Source organism: Amblyomma mixtum, chromosome 8 (assembly GCF_055824585.1).
Source record: "Amblyomma mixtum isolate Tamu chromosome 8, ASM5582458v1, whole genome shotgun sequence".
NCBI classification, from domain to species: Eukaryota; Metazoa; Arthropoda; class Arachnida; order Ixodida; family Ixodidae; genus Amblyomma; species Amblyomma mixtum.
The window spans coordinates 122,021,920-122,049,227 of NC_143019.1; the positions used below are offsets into that span (position 1 = coordinate 122,021,920).

At 46.2% G+C, this 27,308-nt stretch overlaps 2 protein-coding genes across 6 annotated transcripts in view; both read right to left on the bottom strand.

Moving 5' to 3' along the window:
- The window catches only part of LOC149334173 (DNA polymerase theta-like), a 107,962-nt gene extending 105,976 nt beyond the window's left edge, over positions 1-1,986 (bottom strand). Inside the window, exon 1 of the mRNA XM_089555046.1 lies at positions 1,672-1,986. The gene's annotated coding sequence lies outside the window, so the exon portion shown is untranslated. The remainder of the gene's footprint in view (positions 1-1,671) is intronic.
- Positions 1,987-5,884: 3,898 nt separating this feature from the next.
- Positions 5,885-27,308, bottom strand: part of Klc (kinesin light chain) — a 105,074-nt gene continuing 83,650 nt past the window's right edge. For 3 of the 5 annotated variants that reach the window (XM_089555049.1, XM_089555051.1, XM_089555048.1), the window contains exons 8-11: positions 24,192-24,245; positions 18,217-18,341; positions 10,119-10,164; positions 5,885-9,187 (exon numbers count right to left, since the gene is read on the bottom strand). In XM_089555049.1, coding sequence (XP_089411175.1) covers positions 9,107-9,187; positions 10,119-10,164; positions 18,217-18,341; positions 24,192-24,245 — 306 coding nt within the window. In that variant the 3' untranslated portion in view covers positions 5,885-9,106. The remainder of the gene's footprint in view (positions 9,188-10,118; positions 10,165-18,216; positions 18,342-24,191; positions 24,246-27,308) is intronic. The other 2 variants (XM_089555050.1, XM_089555054.1) reach the window with 2 other exon arrangements.

Here is a 27,308-nt window from a genome sequence, read left to right on the forward strand (position 1 = left end):
CCCTACCGCACTCACGAAAGACGTCGTGCACTTCCTGCAACTCGCATTAACCGTCCATCGATCCACACCGATGTTAGTAGTGGGCGACTTTAATGTTGACATAAAGACAAACAGCAATTTCCTAACACTTATGCGGGAGAACATCCCGTTCCTCTCGCTCGTAACGCGTCCCACGGCTGTGACAACCTCGCGAGGCACTTGTATAGATCTCGTCTTTGAGAATCAAGCATTGGTGTACCAAGTCGAACATATATCAGTCTATTTCTCCGACCACAAAGCTTCCTTCATGACTGTCAAGAACTGTTAGTGGAGTCTTTGTTAAAGGAATACGTGTGAAAAATAAAAAAAAATTCTGTGATAGCGCATACATGTGTTGCTCGATTTCGTTGCCTCAATCTATCGAAAAGGTGAAACAGCTTATTTGCTGCGCTCAAATTTCGCATTAGGAAGTAACGTAATCGTCGGTAATTTTTTGTTTCCGTAACTTGCTGCTTTTCATATTTGCCTTTCTACCTTAATTTGCCATGGGACCCTGATTAAATGAAAGTAAAGCACGTTTTTGTTGTTCATGTTTAAACAACCTTTCGGCTTAAATTGAAACACAAACTGCATACACAGCTTTATGGCACCATGAAGCAGTTCTGGTATTCATAAATTAAACTGCAGGGCCAAATGGTGTCAGTAGTACTGGTGATCTGGTCTATGTACAGCAGATCTTAATCCAGGCAGCAATGACAGTCTGCTCAACCATTGCAGTTGCTTTCGTTTCTTTCCGCATGTTTTAGATATTCGAGAATCTTACCATGGATTACAGAACTGTAAACGCTTAATTGTCCTTCCCAGTAAAGAGTATGTTCGTCAGTTAATTTTCCGTCCTATCACTGCTAATGTTTCATTGCATAACTAGCTGAAACGACACGCTTTACGCGATTTGTTGAGAAAATTACCAGCTTTCCAAGGCAGCGACAGTTAACAGGAGAAATCGCCTACCAGAGCCTTTCAGGCAAATTCACGTGAAAATAAGGGAGATTATACAAGCGAATTTAGTGCCTTTAGAAGCAACATCCCTGCCAGAAGATGTTTCTCACTTAATCTTGCGGCTGAAGCGAAAAAAAATCGCAAAATTAGTCGTTCTCTGCTGGCGCGCATTTCACCACGGCCTGTTTTCGCCCCTGGCAAGATGGCCGCCGGTCGGTCTGGCTGGCTTCACCTGTTTCTGCATGCATGCATAGGGGGCCTCCACTCCAGAAGTTTTAATATAACCTCCTTGGCATGCTCCTTGGGTAGGCGCCCGCCCGTTGGCTACATCATCATCATCATCATCATATAAAGGAGGTGAACCATAGAGTAATGTTACTCTATGGGTGGACTGCACTGAAATTTTCTTTAAAACTTCCTTAGCACTCATTACGGCCAAATGTCCGGTGAGGAATACCGTTTAGTTTGACCTTTTACGCGCTGCGCGTTGCTCGCCGAACGGAGGAAGAATGCATGGAAGAATGCTATCATGACTAGAGCGCGTCTGCGGGCAGCGTCTCGAAAGCAGGTTTCCTATTTTTCCAAACATTCTGTTTGACGATTCACCGGCGAAGGAAATGTAGCCCGGCTCAGACCCGAAAGTTCAGCAGCTAACCGAAAGAGCGAGATCCAATTAAGATATGTTTTCATCACCTCTGTCTTTTTCGTCCATATCGATTCGACGCGCCACACGTCTACCGGCCTCCCACATACGGGCAGCGTTTTGAGGCGCACAATGCGTTAGCGTTCTCTGATCATCCCGCCGCGCCTTTGTGGCTCATGAGGTCCCGCTTATGTGCAGCGTTCCGAGCACATCCGCCTCGGCTGTATCCATGACTTGATCTGATATGTGCCCCACGCCGCCGCTAGCATTTTCTTGGTTTTCATAAGCATTACAGCCGTCACTGCACTGGCGTGCGCGCACAAAATAGTACAAAATATATAATTTGAGGAAAGCTAGGAAAAGGACAGTACTCTTGGTACGTACCAAGTGCTCCACTCTCCTCCATGGCTCCTAGCTCTTTCTCGCTTTCTTTTTCACTTCCACCTTCTTTCCATCCCTCACAGCGTGGTTGCACTTAAGTTAAGGTGCACGTGTCTATCTAAATGTGAAACAGCTACTGCGCCATTTCCTTAATTTCTCCAAAAACCGCTCATGCCAACCTTACCGTGCAAGGAGGCTGTGACAGGATGCGGAGAAACGCAAGGTGCCGGGAGCTAGGGATCGAGGCAGTCGCGTGCGCCCAACTTGATGAGTTGAAAGTCCTTCATTTGGTAAGGCGCATATGCATGGCCTTGGTACGTCGGCCCGGGGTAACGGGGAGTAGTAGACAGAGTGCTCAGGGTCTTGCAAACACCATTTGGACATCAGAATCACTTGCTAGTTCAGACGGTGGTCGGACCTCGGAACGCCCTGTGGCGAAGACAGGGCATCCCACAGGAGGTGGGATACGCGCGTTAGCAGCGCGCAGTGAGGGCACTTTACTCATTTCCTCTGTGTAGCGACGCCAGCGAGCCAGAATACGGGGCGTATATATATTAAGCCGCATGAGCGAGGGGTTCATTCAAAAATACCTCCTGGCACCTGGTGAAAGGCGTCTTGCGCGTAAAAAGTGAGGCGGGCGTGGCCTCCTGCATTCGACGCTGACAGAGGCTGCGAAGACAGGTCTTCGTGTGCAGTGCACCAGGGCAAGCGAAGGGGTGTATTGCCCGCCGAACAACAAGTAAGGAAGGGGAGTGGTAAGGTAATTAAACATGGACATCCCACCTGCCCAAGCAGCCGCGCGCGGCGCATATACGTGCTGCTGCATTGCCCCCTGACTCTCCGTACGTGACCTGAAGGCTGAAGTCCATTCAATGACTGGTTTTGGTCGCGCGTTCATTACTGTATGGACAGAGGCGGCTGATACGCCGACAAATATTAAGGCGAAAGCCTTCTATGGCTCAGGACTCGCCAGCGTGTCCGTCCGTCCGCGGCACCTGTCAAGAATCAGTATGATAGTAAGAATGGTTAATAGTTACTTGAAAAGTCAGTAATGATAGTTAATGGTGTAGTAGTAGATGTATGAACAGCAGTTCATGATATCTAGTAAACGCGCAAACCCACTCAGCGTGCACACTGCTCATGCGCAATCCTTAGGTGGTTTAACAACGACGCATGCGCAATGACGTCACAAGACTGCGCAATGGTCGTGCCACCTACAGCTATCTCCTAAGTTGCTCTCTGAACGTTGGTCGAGGAAGGATGCCGCCCGTGAGCGCTCCAATGTCGCCCGCTACGAAACGCGCTCGCGATGGCGAACGGAAGCGTTTGTAGAGACTGAGCACCCCGCCTGCCAAGAGGTAAGACCAGGTGGATTAAGCATATGATGTCTGCAGCCCACACAGCAAATGAGTTTGTTCTTGCCAAACGAAGGAAAAAAGTGGAGCATAAGTGGACAGAACTCTATCGGGAGGCCACAACCCATAGATGACTACAATGTGGGCATGCTTGGAGTCGGCAAATCAGACCAACTCATCGGATCCTACAATGTCCTCATGAAGTGCGTGCGCTGGTGGAAGATGCTGCTTTTCTATTGCATAGACATAGCTCTAGAGAACGGTTTTATACTGTTTGATGAGCTTCGCCGGCAGAATCCTCAGGTGCCAGAACTGTTGAGGATTTCATGCTTCGAACCAATTTGCTCCCAGGCTAGAAGTGATCAAGCAGGTGCTAGGATTTGGCGAGCGACATCCTGTGGACCGCACGGCTCCTCCGGTTGTTCCGTTAGGTAATGCTTCTAAGGGTCTTCAGCACAAGTCACATAAAATGGAGCGATACAGGAACTGTGAGCTATGTTATGAACACCACTTGCAGCATGGTCGAAGGAAGATAACTTTTGTATGTGTTGACTTGGTAATTTCATTTTCTATTCCAGTTCAAAACAAGATGCTGGGAAGCCATCAGTTTTTCCACTGCAGTTTTGGTAAGGTGCTCAGATATCCTAGGCATGGAACTCTTCAATAATGCGTTATCTAGCCAAGAACTTAGCCACATCCTTGAAACAAAGTAGGCCCTGTGTTCCCCACACCATTTGCTACAAAGTCCATTCCATGCTTTCATTGGTAGACTCGTTTGCAAACTGGTTTTATTCAAGAAGCCCGAAGCACCACAGACAAATCCAGCTGCATCCTCAACGGGTCTTGCAGAGCATCCCAGTACAGAAAGCAGTTCCGTACCATGAGTACTACAGGCACCATAAAAGAAAGTCGTGATGCCAACTATGTGTTCGTCCTAGTGTAATGGATATTTGAGAGCACTGAAACGTAAAAGTTGGCGAATGCAAGAGGCAAGATGCTTTGCCCCTTGTTCTGCTTGAACACGTATGCAAGACTTGCACAATGATGACATGCATTTTCACCATCACTGTTTTTTCTTTCACTATGCCGTTGCAACTGCTGGACAGAGCTGCTCCGAAAAGGGTACATGTGCATGGCTGGAATGTGACTATACTCCGTTTCATACATAGCAGGCAACGCTGCGGAGGTTGCTGAAGTAGTGCGTCCATGAAACTATATTACTCCGCCACGTATCACTCGGTCTTCTCGAAACTCCGGTTCGTGTTTGGACGAATACAAAGAGTGGTATAGAAAGATGTGGCAGCATTGAAAATCATGGCCGAAGCTGTGAGGTGCTCAGTGTTCGGGCTCTCTGGCCATAATTTTCACGGAGTGTGAACTACTTTTTGGTCGCGGATTTAATAGAAGCGATTTGCCCTACCAACCGCGTGTCATATCGCCACGCGTGCTTTTTGCTTCTCGAAATCTCGACGAGTTGCAGGACGAAAATGTGGCAAGAGGTAAATGAAGTCCAGGAGGTGCCTCTGACAGCACTTAAGATTTGCCGCTGTGAAATATGTTTGTGTTCGCTTTGGTTGTATGACGAACTACTTTTTGCTTGCGGACTTAGCCTGCACGAACTGGTGCGCTAGCTTTGGCAGCGTTGCCTGCTATACAGGGTGTTTTTTTAGAAGGTCCAAAATTTTTAAAGAAAGGTAAATTCCTTTAGATTCATTTTAACCCTGGTGCTATACTGAGGGCTACGGCGGACACCAGGTAAGAGGCAAACTACTTTAATTAGTTCGCTGATTAACTGATTATGTTAATTAACTTTTATAATTTTTATTTTAGGGAATGTGTTGTATTAGCAGAATTGGAGATAATCTTCCAAACAGTCCAGCCAGGAAAAAAGATTTTCATGAAAAAATTTTTTGCGCGCGTAACGAAGCGAGAAAAAGTCTCCCTGGTAGGCAGCTTCACACTGTAACATAGCGTCTGTGAGCGCTCGCTCCGCCCTGCACTTTGTGTCCATGCGTTTTTGTTCCAGCGCGGCATTCCGTGAGGCCGCGGAGCGAAGAGAGATAAGCAGCGATAGCGCAGGCCGCCAGTCCGGGACGCTTGACGCAAAGCGCAGGGCGGAGTGAACTACGTCAGAGGCGCTCCCGCCGCTGCGTTACGGTGTGAAGATGCCTACCAGGGTGACTTTTTCGCGCCTCGTAACGTGCGTGAAAAATTTTTAATTGAAATTGTTTTTTCTTGGTTGGACTGTTTAGAGGACGATCTCCAATTCTGCGAATACAACATATCCCCTAAAACAAAAATTAGAAAAGATAATTAACATATTTAGTTAATCAGCGAACTAATTAAAGCAGTTTTCCTCTTGCCTGGCGCCCGCCGTAGCCTCCAGTATAGCCCCAGTGCTAAAATAAATCTAAAGCAGTTTACCTTTTTTTAAAAATTTTGGACCTTCTAAAAAAAAACACCCTGTATATGAAACGGAGTATACATTCTGGCAACATGGCACCAGAGAACACATGGATAGCCATCGTATGGTACACTTTTTATTCGAGTACAAATGCGCACACTGACACACACGCACACAAAATATAGCTCACGCAGGCGCACATGTACATTTTATTATATGTACACCATCTCACAAGTCCCGTGCAGCAATTCTGCACAGCGCGTACAATGCACGGACGGCGTGAAACACCGCGCACCATGCTTGCACAACAGCCGCAACGATCGTCAATACGTTAAAATAAAGAAAAAAGCACCAGTAACAAAATAAATAACAACAAAAAAAGAAGGAAAACAAGTTGTCCTTTTTTTTTTCCCAGCAAAGTCCGCGTGCCAGGGGTGCCGAATTCGACCTGCACCCACCCGCACAGTAGTTGATAGGAACCAGGAAGGAACGCGTTGCCAGCCCTTCCCACAGGCTGCTGTGCAGCAAAGCCCAGTGTTGTCGAACAACACTGCTCAGTCCACAAAGCTGCGAGATTTCATTAACGGAATGTTACAAAACAGCGGTGCGCTGCGAGCACAAGCAGTGCTTGAGCGAAGAAACCTCTTCCTACAGACACACGAGCGGGCCATACAAAGGGTCCGCACATTGCGACCCTGTGACAGCATACAGCAAATGTGTGTAAGGCATGCAAATGAGATAGTGTTTGAGTTTAAACAAGCAATTATATGCTAGATACACTCACCAAGTCTGCGAGCATCCTGCCTCTTGCTAACCGAAGCTCCCCGATTCGGTGGTTACGACCACTTCGCAAACACTGTCTCACTACTACTATACTCCCGGTGGTGCAGTACAGATCGCGAAAAAAGCAGCCAGAAGCACACTGTTCAGGTGCCCAGTGCTAAAGCTGAACCACATTTAAGCAGGCTCAGGCTGCATACACCTACAGCGCTCTTTTCTTCAAGGAAATTCATCACTAAAACGAAACAAAAACCATGCTCACAGCATTCGCCAAACAAACAGGGTGGTGCTGCCTCTAAATGGCAGCACAACAAGCTATTACTCATGTGATATCACGAGCACCAGATGGCTGGATGGAATAACATTGCGACACAAACTGTGCTCCTCCAAGACATTTCACTAAAAAAGAGCATCTTCGCCAGCAGTCTTAGGAGCGTCGGAAAGCTGCCGATATTTTCAACAGTCAGTTTTTTAGATGGCCAATATTCTCAATAACTGTTCGAATGCAGGCACAATGACTACCAAGTACAGCCACTACTACTGAGTACAAAGGGCTCGCAGAACAGACTAAAAGCCTACGGCAAAGACCGAGTCAGACGTAGTTTGTTTAGACCTTTTTTTTTGGTGTGTGCATGTGTCACGGTACAAATGCGTACACACTTGGAGCTTCAGCGAAAGTCATGCAACACGCTTCCCTCTGAGTGAAGCGTGTGCAGAACATGGGTCAACACTGCAGTCAACTTTCTAATAACCAAGGTGGCAAACAATACAGCACATCACAAAACCTCAATGCTCATTATACAAAGCAAACGCGGCCCGGAAGGCCACTCTCCACTTGTTACATTCAACAAGTGATGACGGCAAACTCTTGGGCCTACATTTCTACATTTCTTGCTGAATGCCGGCGATTCCTTTAGTAAGCAGACCATTGCGATAAGACGCACAACGTTCAGCAGTTTGAAAAACTGTACTAGAATAACCTGTAGTAACCATTTTACTCAAACACCCACTGTGTATCGAATGCTGCACATTTTTTCAGTCCTCATTCACACATTACGTGCAGCTGACGCTCTTGTCTTGTCTGGCAACACTGTCCTGCTCGGTGATGCAGTAAAACAATGCGCTTTGCATGTCTACCAGTCAGCAGTAGTGAAACACATGCTGTCAATGGAACCATTTAGCAGAAGCACAAAAATCCACACGCCTCAGGCGGCAACATCTAAAATGTGAACAAGCCCTTGCCCGTGCTGCGCTAAACCTTAGTAATTTGAGGAACCTTGCACAGAGGGACTGCTCGTTCATTTACACACTTCCTTCAGTATCGCGAGATTCAAAAGCATTGCATGTCGAAGTGGGCAAACTACTGCAAGTTCAAGCCCAGCTCTGCTGCCTACAAACTACTCCTACGCTACACGACAGCAGACAATTGCAGCAAACGCCGATTAAAAACAACTGCCTCTCCCCCAACGCTGCCGATATTCCACACGTGTTTGCCAAGCTATTCATCCAGCAAAGCAATGAGTGTTCGTTGATACAAACACTGGTGCAACAATGCAGACAGCAATACACCAGTGTGCGATGCAACCACAGAGATTATCGCTCGACATCATATCCTGTGCAACCTCAACAGCTACCATATTATATAATCCAAATCGAAAAATGTGATTACGGATAAGCGTGATTCAAATCCGATTACGGATAAGCATGATTACGGATGCCACTATGCTCGCCCTAGGGTCTGCCAGTGGAGGCAGACAAACTTTTGCAGCGCGAGTTCCAACGTTGCGAGATTTGCCCTGCTATATAAGCCAGAAATACCAGCACAGTTGTGGCTCTTATTCCCTGTTCACAATTTAGCCTACACATAGCCCACAAAAAACGGACAAAGGAATAAAAGATTACAAAAGCGAGAATGCTACCTGCAGCGTCCTAAGATGGCCAGAGATACGAAGAAGGGCAACTGACATGCCCCAAGTGCATCTGCAATTCTTCTAATGCCTCGCAAACAACCGCAGCAGCAGGTGAGGCAAGAAAGCAGTCTTGACGCACTGACCCTTAGTGGGAGGGACTATGGCTGGCTACCTACCAGCCAAAAAGTAGACAGCTTTACTCCAATGTGTCTCCCACTAGTGCAGAGGAGGGTGAACACGCGTGAACACTGGGAGATTACGAGCGAGCTTAAAAAAATAACAGAGAGAGAGAACACGGTGCCGTCAAATGTCTTTAGTAAGCTGGCAAAAAGGGCCTTCAAATTTTGCTTTTGTTTTCCGTTTTTTCTGCAGCAACGGAGTATGCACCGTAATGTTCAGCGACGGGCATGCCACCGTGAAAGCCCAGCTGACCCACAGCAGTGTGTGGCAGAGGCTAGCATTGAGAACAGTGCTGTACATACACTGCGTTGGGATAAGTACACCGGGCTTGTTGTCTGCTGGAGTCATGCGGATGCTTGGCTTGCGGGTGACTTTCTCTCTGAGAGGTGTGTGCGCTGTTGGCGAGAAAGGCCCCGGGAGGAAACGAGGGGGGGGGGGGGGGGGCTGCGGAGAGGGCTGGTGGTTGGAGGGCGTGCTAGAGCTCCCTCTTGCTGGCGGAGCGAAGCTGGTCTGAGCTGGCTGTGCGCGGCCTCATGTTTATCAGGTTGCTCTTGGCCTGCACGCAATGAGATTGAAAGGTCAGGTGTCAACAGTACACTCAACGAAGCACAACAATGGGTCAGACAACAATATTAATGAAAAAAAAAATTCAGGGGGCACTTTGGCTCTCTAAATTGCTGCAAGGCGAAAGCCTTTCCTGGCACACTGTTTGGCATTGAGTGCGAGACTGTTTGTGCTGTACTAGTGCTTTATTGACTGCACACTCTGACTACACATTACAACTGCACACTTTGAATGCTTCTTTAGCACGACTCTCTCTCTGCTTCGATGAGTTCGGTTGTATCCATGGCTCTGTTCGCAGTAACGAGGTATGTAATGAGGTCATCCACGGACGCCTTACGCCCTCTATCAGAGCGGACGATAATACTTTTTATTAGTTGTCGTCTACTCCAAAAGATGGCGTCAGGCATCTGTGGGTGACCTCACTACTTCGAATCCGTGCACTCTGATGTCATAACCATTTCGACCACCCGAAAAGCGTGACACCTCTGCTGACAACCTTCAGTCGACAACGATGAGGCATTAAAGGATCTCGCCTTAATAGTGCCGTCAGGTTGCATTTGCTTTCAATGCACTACGAATGCGAGCTCTGCGATTTAAGGTAGTCCCTTTTAAAGGGGCTCTATTAAAGTTGTGGTATGCCTGGGAGCACACATGGCGGGAGCAAGCGACTACGCGCGCGGCAGCAGCGCGGCGATGCCACCTGGTGGAGCTTGGCTGAAACGGTTGCTAAGCAACGGCTGTTCAAGGCCATTTGTGCCTACCAGCCACCGGCTACGTGACGAGGCGAAAACCTGGCGCAATGTTGCTAACGCAACAAAAAATTTGCATCACACAGGGTCAAGTGCCTGCATTTGTGTCCACCATGGAAGAGCTCGTAGTGAGCCAAGCCAAGGAAAAGCCAGAAAAAACATTAGGCCTCTTACCTGAGGGTCGGTACTAAGGGCGCACATGGAGCTGGCGCGCTTCATTCTAAGAGAAAAAGAGACAGCAAAGCAAGAGAACACATCAGGCATGTGGCCACATGCATCATTGGCTCTTGCCATTCAGGACGCTTTGACCTTTACACTAGCCTTCCTGCTAAGAGGCACTCTAGCGTATTGACCTTTACACCAGCCTTATTGCTAAGAGGCAGTCTGTCGCATTGACCTTTACACCAGCCTTCCTGCTAAGAGGCAATGTGTCGTATTGACCTTTACACCAGCCTTATTGCTAAGACGCACTCTGTCGTACTTCAACATATGCATGTTAGGCACTGCACTGCACACGCATCCCAGAAATTATAAAAAGCCAAAAAACTGAACTACAAATGAATCAGTGCACAGTGTCCCGGAGTGCGATCATAATATCTTGCGTCATGGCTGCACACATATTGCAACGTATACCACCGTGACAACAGAGCTAGTTGCATCGCTGCTTCTTTGCCAACGTCTGTCAATGGCCCCAAAATTTTAAAATAATAAAAAAGACAAACTGACTTATGCTTTTCGCTCAGAAGGAAAAAAAAACATACCAACAAACAACCAACATTTAAGCACCACCTCATTAAGTCACAGATGAGTGAAACAGCAATGCAACAGCGTAAAAGAGAGTATGACAAGAAGATTCCGGTCAATTAAGGTTGGATTACTACACCATTTAAACAGCAATAGTTCGGAGGTGGGATAGTTGGCGCAAGATATGTTGAGAAAAAGCACCAAATCGGGGCTAAGCGGAGACTGGCATAACAGATGCCACTATGCGGTGTCAGTCTCTTGCATAAGCATTGTCTTAGTGCTAATTTGTAACACTGAACTGCAATGTTACTGGATTACAATGCCCTCAGCTAAAAACGTTTTCTCTGAAAGTGCATTTTTTTTATGCCAGGTTTCTATTACTGCAGGAATCAGTTATTTTGGCCTTAAAACAAAGCCGACCTTACTGTATGAATGACATAAATACAGCTAGACACACTAATATGACGTATATAGAAAAGTTCAGTAGCCTAAAAAGAGCCAACATTGTGATGCTTAGAAAGTAGGGAAAACAGCGATGCTTTGGGATGACAATCCAAAGGACGTGTGGCATGATTATGAGCAAAGCCTACTTGGAATCAGCATAACTATACCAACATAACCACACATGCGCGTGAAGCAAGCCCAGAGGTGTAGAGGCATAACCGGAGGACACAGTAAGCACAGTTTACCCAACTTCCACAGAGAAAAAGGAAAGGACGAAAGGAGGAAAAAGCTGCTGAACCGCCACCAGTCTTTTCAGATCCCGAATGGTGGCTGACAGTCCGAGGATGAGTCCTTCGTGTACCACCATGCCAGGGCCTCATGCAAGGCTTGACTGGCTGCCACCGTGTGTTAGTCGGGAGACATGTTAGTGGATACATGAAACAAATGGCAGGTACGTAACAAGCAACACGCACACACCGCCAGTGGCGCAGTTCATCCCACACACAGACACACGTAGCAGACATTTGCCCTCGCACCACACACTGCAGACTTTTCAGAATACTAAAAAAGCAGCAACAGCTGGACCACAGACATACACTGCTGGTAAGCTCAGCAAGAAAAAAAAAAGAAACGGGTTTCTAAACACCACTAGGTGTCATTATTGCCTCAGCGTTTGTCGCCGACAAATCGCTGAAAACCAGCAAGTGATATGACATAGTACCATGAGATGAAGAACCATTGAATGCGTGTGGACATTATTTCATATGCCTGAAATCCATTCATTTGTGTTCGACGCTGATGGCTTGAGAAGTCTGCACATAACCACTAGCAAACAGTAAGCCTGAGTAAATGTTAGTTTCACTTCAGATAACTGTGTGTTATCTCATCAGCGTCACGCCAGTTAGGTGCACTAAAGAGCAAAGGCCTCTCCCCAATTCTGCCCATTAACCGTGTCCTGCGCGAGTTGCAGTCGATCACACTACCACTGCAAACTTTCTAATCCCATCCGTCCACCTCAGTCTCTGCCACCTCTGCTATTGTTACGTTTAGCTGCCCATTAGAAGTGACTGTTCACAATCCTGCAAAAAATAAAAGCCGCAACACTGTTATTGACAATACTCAAGCTGTCCCCATTATTAGTCTACATTTGCGGTTTCTATCGCTGCTACACCATGGCTCAAAGACAAGTGTATTGAGGTATAACACATCCAGCAAGCCAAACTGAGCACACCATCAGCCATATCAGTGGTGATGCCATGAATTATTCCTCACACAGCTTCCGTGACGCATTCTCGCAATACAGGTGCTCAAGGCAGGCATTGGAAGCACATTGCCACAGGCAGCTACCTCTCTGTCCGCGGCTAACAGATTTTATGTCAGGTTCAGGGCAATTCTTGACTAGCTTCCAGCGTGACCTGCATCCAGCGCCAGTGACGGCAATCGCTCAAATTGGCAAAACTTCTCCAGCAGGAAGCCCCAGTCCAGTACATAGCAACAAGGACCATAGGAGAGGTTATGCCCCCAGTGATCACACACCAGAGCTGGTTTGGGAGAGCACAAGTCTTTTAAAAGTAAAAAAAAGAAAAAGAAAAATGCGTCAGAGAAGGAAAAGCGGGGATTTCCTTTAGAATCCACAGGAACCGCGTGCGCCCGGGAAAATGCACCATTTACCACAGAGCACACAAGAGTAAAACAGGAAGAGATGCACGGCAGAGGAGGACACACGAGGGAGGAAAAGTGAACGTGGCAACGTTCAACAGTGCAGAAGAAGCACAAGACATAGCATGGCCATCACGGGGATCTGGAGCACTGTTAAGGGGGGAAGAGGGTCTTAAAGATAAATTTTTATTAATCAAGTCACATCCATGAAATCTTCAGGGAACATGTATTTTTGCATGATTCCAAATATGCAATTTAATTTTATGTACAGCAAGTCCTTGTGCACTTCTGCAATAAGTTAGGTAACTTTTGCCAACAGTTTGAAATTCTACAGGAGGGAACTTGTTAGAATGCATGCTATTGGTTTCTCTTGACATCAAGCCATGCAATAAGGGTAAAATTATCATCCTGCCTGTTATAGAAGCTGAGTTATAAGATTTTGGAAATAATCAGTTTCGTCCCGTTTGTGAAGTGGCACAATCAAAACCCTGCAGCTCAACTCCTATGATAGGCAGGATAATAATTTTGCCCTTATTGCATAGCTTTATGTCCAAGACAGGCCAATGGCATGCGTCCTAGCAAGTTTCCTACAGCAAAATTTATTAAAAGCTCTCGGCATAAAGTTACATAACATATTATAAAAGTGCATAAGGACTTGTTTTATGTAAAATTAAACTACATATTTGGAATGAGCACGCAAAAATACATGTTCCCTGAAGATTCCAATATTGTGACTTCATTAACAAAAATTTTCCAGGACCAGCTTCCCCCCCTCAATAAAGATTAAAGATGCACTAGCCCTTTGTCTCATCCTTGCTGCTCCGCACTGTTGAATCACACCACAAACTGCCAGCAAGCCTGTCTCAACGCGTTCAAGTCATCGCTTTCAAGCAGTGCCACAGCAGCAATTCACACACGCTTCACGCTCCTAGGATCCTTCACATTAGCTGGAAGAGCATAAATACGAGTCAATGCCCAGCCAAAGCCATTGGACCTAAAAGCATATAATTTCCTGCCTGCCTTTCACAACGATGGCATGCAGTAAAAGGTGAAGCAGAGTCCTTTGCACTATTGACTGCCTGTTAAACTGACCCCACGTTTGCTGCACTTGGGGGTATCACACATGCAAGGCAGAATCTTCTGTGCTTGTGGGGGGGACATAAACCTTAACAAGCGATGCCACAGCAACTGGGGATGACAAAACTGCTAGTAGTACTATTCTAGTTACAAAAGAGCGCTATACAAGTATAAAAATACGAGTTCAGATTCCTTTTCAGCGCACCTTTAAGGTAGCCTGTGTTTTTTTCTATGAGTAATTTAACATTGGAACTTGCCTGGATTGTCCGAAATCGGCGAATAACTGCAGTCGTCTGCGCAGAATTTTCGTCGGGGCAAGCAGAGCGGCAGATTCGACAGGCTGCGCCATCTGGGGTACTGTGAGACCTGCCCCAGCTCCAAGCTAGCAAACTGGTTGCCTCGCAGTTTGCCAGATGGCACAGCTTCTCAATGAAGCTAGTCTGCTCACCTCAACAAAAGTTTTGCGCGCAGACGACTACAGTTTTTCGCCAATTCCAGACAATCCAGGCAAGTTCCGATGTTAAATTATTTATCAGAAAATGCAGACTATCATAAGCTACTTTTAGGTCTGTGACAGAGACCAACTAGTCCAGTAGTTTGCGCAGGAGAAATTTTTACAACCTGGACAGATAAATATAGAACACTCTGTATAACCTACCTAAAAAGATACATTACAGGAGGTGAGAAGTTTTGTCTACTAGGCTTCGAAGTTACCTCCCAGAAGACAGCACTTTAATTTTCCTTGCATACATAGATTTCACCACTGACTTATTTTATATTTTAATCATGGGCCAAAAACACAATGAAAAGAAAAAAAAAATGAAAAAGACAGTGAAAAGGAACTCAAAACAAGGGCCTCAACTAAAGGATGAGGTGAAAAAAAAAATACTGGAACCAGAGGGGTGAAAAATGTCCCCGCTATCGTTAATTCAAAGCACTTAGCTTATAATTTACACCAATGCAAAAAGCAAGCAAGCCAGTTGCGGTTTACTTCACTTAATGTGGAAGCAAGTTTATTTCTGTAAAGGTGGAAGTTCTGTTTGCACAAACATCAACCCTCAGGAGCATGTGTGGAGGTTTACGTGACAATACGGACAGCACTGGAGATCAAAGCTGATCGCTTGTTCCCATGAACTCCGATATCCAGGGCCTGTATTCTGGAGGTGTCCACTAAATGGGCAAATCCAAATGGACACGGCTCAAGATGGGTGCGTTCTTTTACACCAGAGTGTGACAACTGGCACCCACTGCGTTTCATATAAATCGTAGGTACTAGTAGCCTAAGTTCCTGTACACTGCCACATATCAGCCGACGTTTTCTTAGGAAAATGACCATCCGAAATTAGGGACATCCATCTATACATGCACCTGACCTATTTGCACAGTCTATGGTATTTCCAGCTGAGCCGAGGGTACATGCCCCGCACCGGAGCCCGTTCTCAGCCGATGCAAGGAGCTCCATGCGTAAAAAAAAAAAAAAGACAAAAAGCAAGGCCTCACTAATGGAAATTTGAACTGTGCAGTTTACCCAGCTTGCTCGTGCTGACGGTAGTCTCCTTGGTCAAGCAGTAGATGGCGCGAGACGAAGAAATGCGCTTGGGCAGGGCATGCAATGCGGAGGCAACATAACTGCTGGTCCTTAAGGGTAACAGAGTGGATACCAAGAGAAGGCAAACGTAGCAGGGGGCGGCAGAAAGTTAGGCGGGCAGATGAGATTAAGAAGTTCGCGGGATTACGGTGGCCGCAACCGGCGAAGGACAGGGTTAATTGGAGAGACATGGGGGAGGCCTTTGCCATGCAGTGGGTGCAGTCAGGCTGATGATGATGATAAACATATGTAGTGCACGTTGCACCAGAATCTGAAACTACATGGCCGTTAGCAGTTCAGTTTACTTGCCAGGCTCACAAGTGTTAAAAGGCAGGAAGATGCTCTCTTCCGTCGCTTTTGACCTCTGCTGGTCCGGTGAATGCATCATTACAATTGTATTAGTCTGAGCTATGTGCATGCTGCAATGCCATAGTGTGAAGAACTACTCAACAAAGAATATACATCTGCTGCCTTTGACTGACTGGGGCAGTAGGGGCTTCAACTTTATATCTGGAGTTACCTTGTTTTTAGGGCAGGAACGGAGTGCGCACTGCGGGACTGACCTAAATTCAGGGTAGACTTACACTTGGTAATACTGTGTTTACTCGATTGTATCGCTCCCTTTTTTCCGGAAAAAAAAAATCTAAAAGTGAACATGCATGTTAGAAATGAATACAAACGTGAAACTATGCCAGCAACACCCTATTCTCATCGGCATCACAAAAATGGCGGCTTGGTACTTGTTGCGCATCGATATTACTGATATCGCCTACTGCCTTCTTGGATAACGAGAGGCCTCACGAGCGAGCATCTGAAGTGTCCGGCCTGGACTCGAGCCAACATGGAAATGTCAGTTGAGGAGAAGGGGTGAGTTCACTATGACGCCGGGGTTAAAAAAAGAAAACACTGGCGCAGCTGACAACCGCCGCTCCTGTTGAGGGCGCACAAGTGTCTCGGAGCTCCGCCAAATTTGCTGAGCAAATGCGCCATGATATTATTGGTGCGCAGCATCTTGGTGTGCTGCCAAGATTGGCACAGTGGACGCCGACAAGGAAGCGAAGGAATGAGCTAAGAAAAGCTAAAGCTTTAAAATAAGGTGATCTTGTGTACGTTGCAATCGAATGGCCTCAGTGGGTATTTCTTTATTGAAGCATGAAAATCTGGTGTGTGTTACAATCCGTCACTGCATATTTTTACTGACCTTGAAAAACTGGTGTGCATTACAATTGAGAACATCGAGAAATTCCTAATATCCACTTTTTCCTTACAACTACTGATGCAATGACACATGCAGTTTCAGCTGAGATGAGGTAACAGGAATAACCAGGCAGTAGTCCGACACTCCTGTCTGCGGAGGTTAGAGCCCCTGTGGCTGCGATTCCAACCAAGTGGCGGGGACAGAATCCCGGCTTAGTGGGCCCTTTCAGAATACAAGCCCTGAACAAAATTCGTTACCTAAGCGCAACGGACAGCATACGTAATGTTTCCCGTCCCTGTGTCTAGTGAAAATACCTTTCAGAGAGCCTCGAAAAGAAGAAATAAAATTCAGGGGGCATTTTGCTGACCTAAAGTGTGGTGAGGTGAAAGCCTTAGGGCACGGTGTTGCTGCTTGTCTCACTGATGTGTGGCTAAGATGTTAAACTTCGCCTCTAAGAGTGGAAAGCTACAGCATCTTGCAACGCTGCCAGGGAGTCCACAGAACGACATCGCCTGTTCGGCGCTACGCCTTGCTCGTCGGTAAATTGGTTTTTGAGGAAACGAAATGTCTCTCGCATATCTCAGTGGACACTTGAACCTCGCCCTAACGAGAAGGGAGGAAGATGGGAGTGAACGAAAAGACCGTATTTACCAGACGCGCCTTTGTTCATTCCAAACCACCGTGCTGGCATGGCGGAGCGGTTGGCGTGCTCGTCTCGCATTCTGGAGACCCTGGTTCGATTCCCCAACTCGACCATTACTCAATTAGTCATTAATTATCATGAAATTATCGTAGAATGCCTTAAATCGTATTCCGATATCATTCGAATGCCATCGATTAAGTAATGATTGGCATATGCCCATATAAGGCACGTAACCGAAGCGCGTACACATCTGCCGACACAGCTGCTAACCACAGTATGAGGCATTAAAGGTGCACAGAAGAGGAATTTGAACTCGTCTTTTTGCCGCGAGAACTTGATCTACACGTTCCGAGCACTCTTAGAAACTTCTCCCTGTACGGTGGGTGGAGTCGACCAACGCGTGGAGTGCCTTTCACCCAGTCCTATGACGGCTTGCTGCTCTGCCATCGGTGGAGTGATACGTTGTAATCCGTACAAGCAAATAGTTATTTCTGCGGGCTTATTTTGTGGCTATACCATCTGCAAATGAAAGTATTTATTCACGGAAACCTAAAAAACAAAATAAAGCGAAAGCAAAGCCTCCACGGAGCTGGCTGAAAGGCACTCCCCGCCTTGGTCGACTCCGCTCACCGTACGGGGAAGAATTAAAAAAAAAAAGGCGGGAGCCGGACGTTAATTCGATTTAATTAGGGAAATCGGCCACACAGGGCAATAAATCGAAGTTTCTAAGAATGCTCAGAATGTGTGGATCGAGTTCCCGCAGCAGAAAGATGAGTTCAGATTCCACTTCACTGCACCTTTAAAGGCTTTCGCCTTAAAAAGCAGCACCAATCAAGGGGGTCATCAACAAACACCGTCGCTGCTCGGCTGGCTGTGGCCAACCGCAGCGCGCACCGCCGTTGTTCCCCCCGGCACTTACCGTGCGACGAGATCATCCTCGGCGGCAAAGTCACTGCCCCTGAGCTTCTGCACCAGCTTTGCACTGCTGCGGCGGATGGAAGCCCGCAGCTTGCCCAGTGAGCTGCTCCGCTTCAACCGGCCATTCTGAGACCCCCGCCAAGGCCCAATCACAACGTCCCGCAGGGGAGGTGGTGGTGGGGGTGCGCGGATGGGGGGGCAGAGAATAAAAACAAAAAAAAAGAGAATAGGGACAGATAGAGAGAAGAGAGAGAGAAGAGAGGAGGGACGGAGGAATGAAAGCGCAGAGCAGAGGCGTCAGCCAGCGAAATGGCACGAAAAGAAGGAGGAGAGACACGACAGTGTATGTTTGGAAGAGAGAAGACAAGAGCGAGGGGGAAAGAAAGAGGGGGACAGAAAAGGGGGGGGAGGAAAGGTGTTAAAAGGATGATCCGACTTTGCGTTCGCAAGGAAAGGCAAGAAGAACGCAGAACATGGCTGACAAAGGTCAAAGAGGGCTACCTTCGCAGAGCGAGAGCGCCCCCTCTGAACCTCCTCTCTCTCGCTGTCGCTTCCGCTTGCCTTTTTTTGCGAAGTGAAGGGGTTAGACAACCATGCTGTAGTGCCCAAAAATGACGTGTGCTGGCACAAATACGAATGCCTGCCAACAGGCCTCCGCCAAACGGCGAATGAAAATGGGACAGTCCAAAAAACCAGACTGGCTAATTTTTTTTCGGCGTCACTTTGTATGCTGGATGGTCCAAACTAGCGGCAACTGGTTTAGGCAGAGCAGCTCGTGAGCACCGGATTATATCTCTTGTATTTCTGACCGAGACCCCTACAAATATTTGTACACCAGACTGACTTGAGATACATGTTTTGTTTTTTGGTCTTTTGTGCACAACTTTGGAAGAGTGTTCCGCAATTTGAAACGTGCACTGAAGGGTTACCGATGACAAAATTGAGACAGTATGACAAATAAAACCAAGACATAAGGGGTCAGCAGCTACACAGATGAATTGCAATGTTTCTTTCATGCTTCATCTCCTCTAGCAAATCGAACAAGACGCAGCAAACGCAGTGCCATGCACCGAGGCGCAGCTGTAAGTGTTTCATCACCGATCGAGGCAGGTATAATACTGTTCCCTCCTAAACTACTGGTTTTGTTGCACTCCAATTTACAAACTGAAGGCAGCGACAAGTGAGCTTTGCATATTACCATGCTTGCGTACATTACCTGCACGATTAGTAGCTAAATGTATCTGCTGTCTGCAGCAATGCTAATGCGAAAAAGGACAATATCACCGCTTAGCCAGATAAAGCATTACTGTTCGCTGTTCATTAGAACAGTATCTTCATAATCTGTATTTGTGTACTTAGAGCGTATATTGCCGCCCTACCATTATCCTTTCTTACTATCTCTCCCCCCTTTCTTTCCCTCTCCCTGTCCTTTCTCTCAAGCTAGCCTCAGCTCAGGTGCTTCAGGTTTTGGAAGATGCCACGGCTAGCAACATCTTTTCTTTCCATTGTTATTTTTATTAATAGATAGCCAATAACAATAACGACAACACTAAAACAGAAGTTAGGTCCCCAATGATCTTTCGACTATTTTTCTTATTTCTTTTATTGCCCACCCAACGAACGTTTCCTGTCAGCTTCTCTGCATTCTAATAACAGATAGTACTGCCACGGTTTGCATTACATTGTGTGCATTTTGCTGACCTGGCAAGAAATAAGGAATTAAATGACATCTGCCTGTTAACGCCACCAACTGCACGTTTGCTAGCAAGGCTGCTTCAAATGCTCATGCCAGCCATAACGACCAAGCCATGTTAGTTAAACGAGGCACATCAACAACGGAAGACTTATGCAAGAGCAACCTTCACAAGCTTGAGCGACCTGATGATATCTTCAAGACTGGCCACAAAAAAAAAAAAAAAAAGAAAGAAACCCTGCCGGGTTTACAGCTCGTGGACACTAAGAACCCTCCAGGCTCAAATGTGCTCTCAATACACAGCGTTAGAAAGATGGAAAACTGCTCACTGAATGTCGTCACCTCCAGTAGGACCCAAGCGACTATACACACTGTGCCCCCTTCTCTATGCTAAAGGTTACACAAGCTTTCATTGTAGTACACGAAGCATGGCTGCCCCAGGTAGCAACGAATTGCCCAAGTCAAAATGGGGCAGCCTGAGCATGGACTGCAATCAGGTCAGTCGAATTAGGGGTGCAAAAGTCGGCTTGCTTGCCTAGGCTGCACTAAGCGCTATGTGCCACCAAATCGTACAGTGGCTGAACAGTTACAAATGCAACTTCCGCAACAACAACGCCACATATATACACACACACCCTGCAATGCTGGGGATCGACCCCAGAGCAAATAAACAGGCAATATGGCGAATACAGCAAGTTACAGCCAGATACAGTCACTCAACGCAGATGCCAAAGCTCAACAAGCCAGCATAACATTCCAAAACATAGCAGATAAAATATGCAAACGAAAATAAAGAACGAAGCAGATTACAAAGCAGCTGTGGATATCAAGCCACAAAGGGCTAAAGTTGCAAACAAAGTGAGAAAAGTGATTTCCAGCTATCTTGTGTTCTTGCAAGGTGTTACAGCCCCTGTGAATCACGCTTCGAGTGATCGTTAGCCATTCTGTCCAGCCCTGGACATCTACAAGAACTGAAAATAGTGTAAATGTCGTGTGAGTTCTTGGAAACCTCAGATTGAAATCAAGCTGCAAGTCAAGAGTTTATAGAACGCAGCTTTGGCAAAAAAAAAAGAAAAAAGTTTGCACCTAGGGCACACTGCTTTAGACTTAATTGCCCCCCGGTGCATTTCACACACAACTATGCTGCACATATTTATTCCAGGCTGCATGGCAAGACTGCAGTGAAATTAAGTTTTTTTTTCTGGTAATATTGCACTCTATAAACCCGCGCTCCATAAGCTCGCGCTCCATAAGCTCGCGCTCCATAAGCTCGCGCTCCATAAGCTCGCGCTCCATAAGCTCGCGCTCCATAAACTCGCGCTCCATAAACTCGCGCCCCATTAACTCACACCCTATAAACTCGCACCCTATAAACTCGCACCCTATAAACTCTATAAAAAAGCACATTACTGTGTGCCAACTACTGCTATCTATAAAACTATGCCTATGCTTTGTATGCAACCTGATCCAGTTTACATTCTTGTCACCACAAGGTTGACAATGTACTCTGGGCACAAGGGGCAGTGCAAACTCAACCATGCGGACTTCTGTCAAGGATGTTCTCGTTCAAGTGGCTACGCTCAACGACAGCTTTTCTTGGCAATGAAGGGAAGGTCACAGGAGCGGGGCGTAAGTAAGGGTGTCCTTCCGTAGTCAAACAGACCGGCCGCACAACGGTGCGTCTGGCATGCTGGTCTCTCCGCAGCAGTCATTGGGCCAGCTGGCGCCATCTATGGACACTTCTTTTCACTAGCCAAGTCAAATAAGCACATTTTAATCAAGAGAACCATTTCTTTTTTTTTACTTTCCAATATTGAAAGTCCGCAGCTGCGTTGGAAATATGCCTTAGATAACGAATATTGATGATAATGAATACTAATACTGAATATTGAAGAAGAATGTATCCTGCGAGAGAAATAAATATTTTCAATTTTCAATATACCGTTTTAAGAGAAAGCTAATAACTGCACGCAAGGAGTGTATTCTGCTGCATTTTGCGCCACATTTCGGCTCCATAGCTTCCGCTCCATTGCCACAAAAAGTTGTCACTTTGTGTAGGGGGAAACAAGCAGGATTTACGATGGTCACTATCACATCTGTCACCTGAAGAGCTTGGTATAGGATGCGACAATCCCTTGCATAAAAGGAACTTCGCCTAAGCAACACCGACAGAGCTGACATACGAGTGGTATGTGAAGTGATGTGCGGCATACTGCAAGTTGTTTGGCGTTCACGCTAATCAGCAGTGGCAGGTAACATGAAGCGATACATTACAAAACAGAGAAATGTGTGCTGGCCAAACTGGATGCTGTCTTAATGGTCAGCTTTGAGAGCAAGATTAAGCTGCCTTTCGTGCTTCTGGTGCCACTGGGTCTCAAGTCTACGCACACAAATGGAGTCCCTTTTTTGGTGCTTGTAAGGTAATTGCCCAGAGCCTTGATCAGGACACAGAAGAGACCATCAAAGCTGTGAAGACAGGTTGCTTAGCTTTCTCCAAGAGCTCTGCTTTTCTGGAAAATTAGGCTCTTCTGCGTGTATTCCATCATTTTGTCTTTGATGCTGTTACTCATTTTCCTTTGTATTCTCCCGTGTCATTTACCTTTTCTATTTTTTTATCACTTTAAAATGTTCCCACATATGCTTGTTTAGAAAGTTAAACTACCAGGAAGAAGAAGTGTAGTGTCCTGCCTCTAGCACTTGCCTGTGCTGTTCCTCGATTTGTTTTTCCCTCGTGTTTTGACTTTGGTAACACCTCTGTGAAATTAGGCACTTAGTGGGGACAAACTCTCAGAGAAGAACTTTTGTGGAAGTGTTACTTACGAATGCATTAAGCACTTCTTGCGCCACATTTTCCCTCATCTGATATCTTTACAAAAAAAAAAACAAACTAATAACAAAAAGTAAACACAGGAAACCAGTTATGCTTAAAAAGAGAAGCGCATTTATGTGTACTCAGTATAAACTGGCATAGTACCTGTGTGTGCCAGCATTTAGAATTCCATTACATGTAGTAATCGTAAACAAGTTGCCCCAAGACGTCAGTTTTTCTAGCCATCATATCTGGAAAAAACTAGGCCAAAGTCAACGCAACGAACGAAATGCAGAGAAGCCAGCCAAATGACAACTGCCAGGAAAGATACATGCCTTCATTTGAAACAAAATGTGCACAGAAATGAAAAAGCGTGCGAGTGAGTGAGCTGGTGAGCATGTCTGTGAACGTACACAGACGTGTGAAAATGATACGGCCGCAGGGTTAGCGGGGAAAACCCTGCAGCCTTGGATATGGGCAGGGAGCGCTTTTTTCACAGCCGGCCGAGGTTGAACTGTGTGGCTACAAAGTCAACAGCCAATCACGATAGTAGCAGCAAAAAGGTAATGGCTAATGAATTGAGATTGAATTCGCAGTTCCGCTTTGCTCTAAGCTGTGCCTGTTACTTCTTTGGCTCATTGAGTGAAACAGAAAACAGCTGTTGTCAGCATAACCATCAATGAAAAGTGAACCTAGCTAAACAAGTCGACTGGTTCCACCATCTGTTGAGAACTGACAGAACATTTCCTTAAGGTAGTAGTACTGTCCTTTCCCACTAGAGGGAGATACTGCTCCAGTCAGATGGCCAAGTTTACTTTTTTGTGTCCAGTATCGCAGACGGCAGCTGTTTTGTGTTGCTATCTGCGAAACTAGGAAAGTACCGGGCCACTCTGTGCATGCCTACTCCAAATGACATTAACTGGGTTTAAGTGGGCCAGCTTGAACATTGAAACGGCAGCTGTTTTGTGTCACTATCTGCGAAACTAGGCAAGTACAGGGCCACTCTATGCATGCCTCCTCCAAGTGACATTAACTGGGTTTAAGTGGGCCAGCTTGAACACTGAAACACACACGCGTCTGGCCCACAAATGAAATCGCATCGACTAGCCCAGAAGCATGCCATTCGACATTAACTGTATATGATATCAATCTCATTTTTATTTAGATGCAGCAAGAAAGACATACGGCGGGCCGCCAATTTAATCCGAATGACGCACGAAGTGCAATTCCTCTGCCTTCACAATTCCTTAAAGGCACACTGGATAAGCAGAATTAAGCCTCGTAGCCAACCACACTTGTTCCCTGTGGAAACTGTGGAAGCCCTCCCTGCCCACATGTGCGCGATGAGTGCAGAAGTGATGAGAGGTCTGGTGAGAGAAATAGAAGAGGCGGGCCAATGAAAGGCTGATGCTTTCCCTTGGGCCCTGGCATTCCAGCATTAACCTGCTGTGCAAATGTACGTGTAGGTACTCACAAATTTCTCAGCAACCATCAGTTCGTCGTACGATCCTAGCATTACACTTTGCATCTGAAACCCACGTGCAGAAATCGCCACGCTTTGAGTCCAGGTACAGTTTCACGGACGGAACTACAAACATGTGCATTCCCAATCAAGTGGCAATTGCTCCCAAGACTGACAACAGACCTCTGAACAGTGAATTTTGCACTGAGTGACAACTAATTTGTCAATTTTAATCAATGCACACATAAAATATCGGTATGTACCGGGTATGATTCGCAGCAATATTTTGAAATTAATTTTTTTATCAATTTTTCAGCTATAAACGTGCTTGCTTACAGTTTTCGACGCTTCCATAAATTTGTGAGTAAGCATCTGTCTACCAATGTGAGAGCACGACACCACTGAGACCATGTAAGCACCAACAGAGATTCATAAGATGTAGATGGATAAAGGTTGAGAATTTCTCAAGCTCTGGAACCACTAACATGATACATGGTACAGTGAGGAGAAAAAAGTATAATCACAATGAAGAAAATGAACATTTCACCACTCCACATGAAACGCTTTCTAGCACTCAATGTCATCTAGTTTCGATACATATACATTACATGGCAGCTTCCTGAAACCGTCCCTAGCCATGTGAATACGGCTATGACTTGATCACATGGATGCACAGTCACCTTCAAACAGGCTCGTAGAAGTCAGTGTAATGGGCCACACTGTACAGAAGCCACAATTTCAGTGTTCGCATATGGCCGGCACAGAGGTAAGTGACACGGTGAAATAAATTTACAGGCAAGTACACATGCTTTTGACAGCAACTCAACCCTTGCACCAGCTGTTCAATGTAGTGATATCTGGATGAAAAAAAAAAGACGACAATCTCCCGCCAACTGCTTCTAAACCAGAACAACGGGGCTTCTTTCTGGTTTGGTTTGGTTTATGGGGTTTAACGTCCCAAAGCGACTAAGGCTATGAGAGACGCCGTAGTGGAGGGCTCCGGAAATTTCCACCACCTGGGGTTCTTTAACGTGCACTGACATCGCACAGTACACGGGCCTCTGGAAACATAATTACTTCCATGTGGGCTCCATCAATGAATGCTGAATGATCTTAACTGCTGGTCTAATGTGCTCAGAAGAATCCCCCCCCAAGATGGAATAGATCTAAAACCTACTCCACCTCAGGGGAGTAGTAGTAAAGGTAGTGATCCACCATGGGAAGATGCCAATAAGTAATTACTTCATCATCATCATCAGCCGGACTACTCCCACTGCAGGGCAAAGGTCATTGCATCTCCGCAAATTTCTTAGTCTGATCCGCCCACCTAACTTTCTGCCGCCCCCTGCTACACTTGCCTTCACTTGGAATGCACTCCGTTACCCTTAAGGACCAGCGGTTATCTTGCCTTCACATTACATGCCCTGCCCAAGCCCATTTCTTCCTCCTGATTTCGACTAGGATGTCATAAACCCGCGTTTGTTCCCTCACCCACTCCGCCCTCTTCCGATCTCTTAACGTTGCATCTTTCATTTTTCTTTCCATAGCTCGCTGCGTTGTCCTTAACCTAACTTAATTACTCCCCAATTTCAATATTAACTGCTGAAGCCCAGACGACACACCTATGGGACTGCTCTGATGCCACTTTCAGGAAGGCATGATGTGGTGTGTGCAGTGTGGCACCACATATTACCACACTGGATGGAATGTGCCAGCAGGAACGTGGTGCCACGCATAAATGACGTACACTGCACTGAGGCACCTTGAATACGTTGTGCCATGTGAAAGTGGAACTGCAGCAGTAGTTTATTACTTAGGAACATAGCCCCTGAATAGATGCAGTACCACACAGCTTAAATAGATATACTAAAAGACCAATTTGCCAAAGACTGATACAAGTGAGAGCTTAAAGGGACCCTGAAAACAACACCAGTCAATTTTCACTCCAAGTGAAAATCGATTTCGTGGCTTTTTCTGGTGATGATGACATCTGTGCAGCAGCAGTCAATGCTATTATGGGTGACAAAAATTCGATTTAAAAATTTCACTGCCACCGAAATTCAAACTGGCAACGTTGAGTCCAATAAAGACTGCGCAAATGCCATTTAGAAGTGAATAGTGCTGTACTGTAATCTCTGGAATCTGCAGATGAGAAACTGACTTGGATCGCAATTTGCTCGCGAAAATAGCCAGTGCTGACACTACCCGCATTTTGCTTCACGGTCTTTACTAACTTATAAAAGCACTGTTTTAAGTGAAAGGAACTAACTAGAATGCAGCTACCTATCGATACAGGCCAAGCTGACTTCGTCCTGAGTGTCCCTTTAAGCAATGAAGCAGACGATACGCCTTCACTATGCCCATAAGAGACAGAAACCACAAAATTATCCTTGCTGTCAAGGCTCTTAGTTGTACTACAAACAGCAAGTGTGGCACTGCTTGTAAGTATTCCAGTGATAGCCTTCATGTTTACTGTCTTGGATTACCAGCTTGGACAAGTAGAGACTACCCTAAGGTGTCTTCGACTGGTCGCTTTGGAGCGCTCTATACTCCGTTTCATGCATCAGGTGCAACGCTGTGAAAGGTGCGGAAGTAATCCGCACGAAGAAAATAAAGGAAGGCGTGTTATTCCACACTTGTTTTGTAGTTGAGTGGTCGACGGCACGAGAAAGCAACAGCGTGTCGTTAGCATAACAGCGCATTTAATCAAGCTTATGACAAATGAATCACCTAATAAGCCAGCATGCTCACCACAAGGAGAACGCTACTTTTTCATTGCAGATGTAGTAGTGCGAACAAGGGCGGTAGCTTTGACTGCGTTGCACCTGATGTCTGGAACGGAGTATACTGCACTTTGAGAAGAGTCCTTCCATTCGGCTGGTTGATACCGAACATTCTTTTTTGCATTCAGCTGTTTTTTTTTCTAAGTGTTGGCCTCCAGCACAGAGTGCTGTCACACAAACCTGCGTGTGCACAGTGAAAATGCAATGTTTTCGTGGTTGATAGTGGCAGTGTCAGCTAGCCAACTCTTTTGGTAGTGGTCACGCTGATCAAGCTCAAAAGCCAAGTTTTGGTGCCGACCAAAAGCCTTGCGAGCGAGTGCTCTGATGGCGGTATATACATGTGCCT